The sequence below is a fragment of the Protobothrops mucrosquamatus genome, unplaced genomic scaffold, assembly GCF_001527695.2.
Source record: "Protobothrops mucrosquamatus isolate PMUCROS unplaced genomic scaffold, P.Mucros_1.0 scaffold1481, whole genome shotgun sequence".
NCBI lineage: Eukaryota > Metazoa > Chordata > Lepidosauria > Squamata > Viperidae > Protobothrops > Protobothrops mucrosquamatus.
In genome coordinates, this window is record NW_015387658.1 from 92,982 (window position 1) to 97,968 (window position 4,987).

General features: G+C 51.2%; 1 protein-coding gene across 1 annotated transcript in view; it reads left to right on the forward strand.

The window, feature by feature from the left end:
• Positions 1 to 544: 544 nt before the first annotated feature.
• PTGS1 (prostaglandin-endoperoxide synthase 1) overlaps positions 545 to 4,987 on the forward strand; it is a 12,766-nt gene continuing 8,323 nt past the window's right edge. The window contains exons 1-5 of the mRNA XM_015822151.1: positions 545 to 563; positions 2,175 to 2,291; positions 2,520 to 2,660; positions 2,866 to 3,009; positions 4,427 to 4,608. Of these exons, the coding sequence (XP_015677637.1) occupies positions 545 to 563; positions 2,175 to 2,291; positions 2,520 to 2,660; positions 2,866 to 3,009; positions 4,427 to 4,608 (603 nt within the window). The remainder of the gene's footprint in view (positions 564 to 2,174; positions 2,292 to 2,519; positions 2,661 to 2,865; positions 3,010 to 4,426; positions 4,609 to 4,987) is intronic.

The following is a 4,987-nucleotide window of genomic DNA, read 5'->3' on the forward strand; positions in this document are numbered from 1 at the left end:
TGCTGTTTTTTCTTCTCCAGCCATGAAATGGGCACTACCCTGAGATGGGTGGCAGATAGGAAGTTTGTTTAGCACTTTACAATTCACAAAGAGTCACAGCAGACTCAATTCCTGACATCTGACCTGGCTTTGCAGCTTGTAAAAAAAAAAACCTCTGCAGAGTGATGCAATCCCCATCACGACAGGCAAAGGGGTGCTGTGCAGGCTTCCTGCTTCGACAAGACCGAAGTTTTTAAAAAGTAAAGCTGCCGTGTTACTTACCTGTTGCTTTGTAACTATTGCATTGTGTGGGGTTTTTTTTTAACCGAACGTCGTGTCGGTTAAAAAAGAAAGAAAGAAAGAAAGAAAGAAAGAAAGAAAGAAAGAAAGAAAGAAAGAAAGAAAGAAAGAAAGAAAACAGAGTTAGATCCAATCTGAAGTTAATTTGCCTCTTGGTTGTTACGGTAGCTGCGTTAAATAAACTCTTATACAAGTTTTGGCTCACAAGTCAACGACCCCTTGTGTCAAATATGCAGCCGAGTTGTTGGTGTGAGGGCACAATTCAATGCAGACCAGTGACAAATGCAGGTAGTCCTCATCTCACAATAGTCCTTTTAGTGACTGTTCCAAGTTACAACGGCACTGAAAAAAGGGACTTACGACTTTGTTTCACAGTTACGAGCTTTGCAGCCTCCCCAGAGTCACGTGATCAAAATCCAGACGCTTGGCAACTGGCATATACTTGTGACGGTTGCAATGTTCCAAGGTCAGGCGATCCTCTTTTTGCGACCTTCCGGTGAGCAAAGTCAATGGGGGAAGTCAGGTTCGCTTAACACAGTGGTTCTCAACCTGTGGGTCGGGACCCCATTTGGGGTCGATCGACCATTTAATGGGGGTCGCCAAGCAAGGCTGTCCGCCATTTTTTTTGTCCGCCATTTTTTCCCCTTTTCCGGCAGGTGCCTTACCTCCCTTGGGCTGGGCCAGCTGGTGGTCGGCCTGCTCCGTCTCTGCCGCTTGCCAGCTACGCCTCGGCCGGCACAGGGGTCGGAACCACGCATGCGTGGCGCTCCCGGGCAGGGAAAGTCCTCGACTTACGACCGGTTGGGTAGTCCTCGACTTACGACCGGTTTAGTCCTCGACTTACGACCGGTTTAGTCCTCGACTTACGACCGGTTTAGTCCTCGACTTACGACCGGTTGGGGCCGCGGCATTAAAAAGGTTGAGAACCACTGGCTTAACGAACACGTTGCTAATTTAACAACTGCCACGATTCACTTAAGAACTATAGCCAGAAAGGTCGTAAAGTGGACCAAAACCCACTTCACAAATGTCAACGCTGCTAACATCAGATGTTCTTGCTTTGACAACGTACGGACATGCCGCCATTTTCCTTCTTACGTTTTACTCTTAGAATTAGAGTTAAAAATAGATGATACTGGGGGGGGAGGAATGTGTATGGGAGTTGGTTAGACATAACAATATTGTAACTAGGGTGAGAACCAAGGTTTTTTTTTGAAATAAGAGATGATAAGAAATGGCGGGTGGGCGAACTGGAGGGAAAGCCTGCATTTCAAACTAATTGGAGAATGTGATTTTGACCGTTCATTAGAGGAGGGAATTGTGTTTTGATACTATGTGCTCAGGGGAGGGGAATTCAGATTTTGGCTTGGCTTGTGTACGTGCCGAAGTTCTGCTTCTCAAATCAAGATTTTTTAAGGTAAACAATGCCTCGAAGTTTCATTTGTCGGAACCATGACATGCCTCACTTAACCACAGAAACCTTGGGCTCAGTGGTGAGGGTAAGTCGAGGATTAACTGTAAACCACATTTCCTGACGTGAAAACAGACCTGGGTGAAGCCTCCCCAAAAGAGCAAATTTATTACTTTTTCAGCTTTCAGATTGATTAAGAAGCCGGAACGACTTTCTTCCCCGTATCCTCAGGGCTAGTCATTTGAGCTTTTACACACAGAAGTCTTGATTGATTGATCTATCAAGTTTCCACACCATCCTTCTCTCGCTTGAGTGACTCTGGACGGTTTCCTTGATTTGTCAATGATCACATTTTAGGCCCTGCTCGTTGTTGTTGTTGTTGTTGTTGTTGTTATTATTATTATTATTATTATTATTTTGCAACAAGCAATCCTGTGATTTTGCTTCTTGCCCTTCCTTGCTTCTCTTTCTCTCCTTGTTGCAGTGGATCCGTGCTGCTATTTCCCCTGCCAACACAGTGGTTTGTGCGTCCGGGTTGGCACGGACAGCTATGAATGTGATTGTACCCGGACGGGATACTATGGCACCAACTGCAGCTCGGGTGAGTATCGCTTTCGACGTCTGTGTACGCAGAGAGAAGCCGAGGCAGAGAACCTCCATGTTCAGAGGCAGTCTACCTCAATGTACCCTCCCCTCACTCCCCAGAACTGAGAAGAGAAGCTTCCTGTTGGTTCTTCCTGGTAAATCCTCCAAATGGGACATCTTTTTAAGGAAATATCTCTGGCTTTTTAAACATTTCTTTGGCGCCCCCCTCCCCCCCCCCCCGCAGCGGAGTTCTGGACATGGCTGTACGACACCCTGAAGCCGAGGCCGTCTTCCGTTCATCACTTGCTGACCCACTTCCGCTGGCTGTGGAGCCTGGTCAACCGGACTTTCATCCGAGGTCTTCTGATGCGACTGGTGTTGACGGGTGAGCGGGCGAGCGGGCGAGGGCTCGGGCGGGCCAAGGAGATTGGTACCCCTCTTCTTCAGAAAGGCTTCCTGCCCTCTTGGACTGGAGAGGCTCACCAGGCCCAGACCCGCCCAGCTGCCAGTCCCGGGACACCCCCTACTCCGCGGGTCCTAGGTGCCCGCTCTCTGAAGCCTCCTCCATCTTCCTGCCTCTCGCCCTGCAGCCCGGGCCAACCTGATCCCCAGCCCGCCCACCTTCAGCGGCAACTATGGATACCTGAACTGGGAATCCTACAGCAACCTCAGCTACTTCACCCGCATCCTCCCGCCGGTGCCCCCCAACTGCCCCACTCCGATGGGAGTGAAAGGTACTTCATGGTGTAGCTCCCTTCCCTGGCTGCCTGGCTCTGCTTTGTCAGGAGGAGGAGGAGGAGGAGGTAGAAGGAGGAGAAGAAGGAGGAGGAGAAGGAGGGAGAAGAAGAAGGAGGAGGAGGAGGAGGAGGAGAAGGGAGAAGGAGGGAGAAGGAGGAGGAGGAGGAGGAGGAGGAGGAGGAGGGAGAAGAAGGAGGAGGAGGAGGGAGAAGAATAATAATAAGAGGAGGAGGAGGAAGAGGAGGAGGACGAGGGAGAAAAAGAGGAAGAAGGAGAAGAAGAAGGAGGGGAAGAATAAGAAGAGGAGGAGGAGGAAGAGGAGGAGGGAGAACAAGGAGGAGGAGAAGGAGGAGGAGGAGGAGGGGGAGAAGAAGTGGAGAAGGGAGAAGAAGGAGGAGGAGGGGAAGAATAAGAAGAAGAGGAGGAGGGAGAAGAAGGAGGAGGAGGAGGAGAGAGAAGAATAAGAAGAAGAGGAGGAGGAGGACGACGAGGGAGAAGAAGAAGGAGGGAGGAGGAGGAGGAGGGAGAAGGAGGAGGAGGAGGGGAAGAATAAGAAGAGGAGGAAGAGGGAGAAGAAAAAGGAAGAGGTGGAGGGAGAAGAAGGAGGAGGATAAGAAGGAGGAGGAGGACAAGAAGAGGAGAAGGAGGGAGGAGGAGGAGGAGGGGAAGAATAAGAAGAGGAGGAAGAGGAGGAGGGAGAGGAAGGAGGAGGAAGAGGCAGAAGAATAAGAAGAGAAGGAGGAGGACGAGGGAGAAGAAGGAGGAGGGAGAAGGAGGAGGAGGGGAAGAATAAGAAGAGGAGGAAGAGGGAGAAGGAAGAGGTGGAGGGAGAAGAAGGAGGAGGATAAGGAGGAGGAGGACAAGAAGAGGAGAAGGAGGGAGGAGGAGGAGGAGGGAGAAGGAGGAGGAGGGGAAGAATAAGAAGAAGAGGAGGAGGGAGGAGGAGGAGGAGGAGGGAGAAGAATAAGAAGAGGAGGAGGGAGGAGGAAGAGGAGGAGGGAGAAGAAGAAGGAAGAGGTGGAGGGAGAAGGAGGAGGATAAGAAGAAGGAGGAGCAGGGAGAGGGGAGAAGAAGAAGGAGGGAGAAGAAGAAGGAGGAGGAGGAGGAGGAGAATTGCAGAATACTTGGTTCTCCCTGAACTTGATTGTTTTCTTCGAGATCTTTCATGATCCAACGAGGTAAAATCACCAGTGTAGAAAGGAGTGGAATTTGTGGAATGGAGGAGGAGGAGGAGAAGGAGAAGGAGAAGGAGGGAGGAGGAGGAAGAGGAGGAGGAGGAGGAGGAGGAGGAGAAGGAGAAGGAAGGAGGAGGAGGAGAAGGAGAAGGAAGGAGGAGGAGGAGGAGGAGGAGGAGGAGACTGGCACATGCCCAGGAGACCAGACCCGGGCAGGGCTTCCTTCTTTGCCTCACAGGACCACTGGAGCTGCCAGGAGCCGAGCTGGTGGCCGAAGAACTTCTGCTGCGCCGGACTTTCCATCCGGACCCGCAGAGGACCAACTTGATGTTCGCCTTCTTTGCCCAGCACTTCACCCACCAGTTCTTCAAGACGTTTGGCAAGATGGGCCGCGGATTCACCCGGGCTCTGGGCCACGGGGTGAGGAGAGATGCAGCCCCAACCTTCACCTCCCCAGATTAGAATGGACAACCTGGCTGGGAGGCTGTGGTGGGCAGGCCCTGAGGTGGGGAAGGGCCACGCTTAGCCCCAAAGAGGAATTTGGAGGCCTCTCGTCTTAGCTTTGGTGGGGAGACTCCAGAGGAGGGCAGATCTGGAGCCCCTGGAATTGATTCAAGGGTCCCCAACATTTCTCTACTGGAAGCTTTCAAGAAGAGACTGAGCTGTCATCAGTCAGAAAAGGTGTGGGGTCTCCTGCTTGGGCAGGGGGTTGGACTAGATGACCTACAAGATCCCTTCCAACTCTATTCTATTCTATATTCTATATTCTATATTCTATATTCTATATTCTATATTCTAT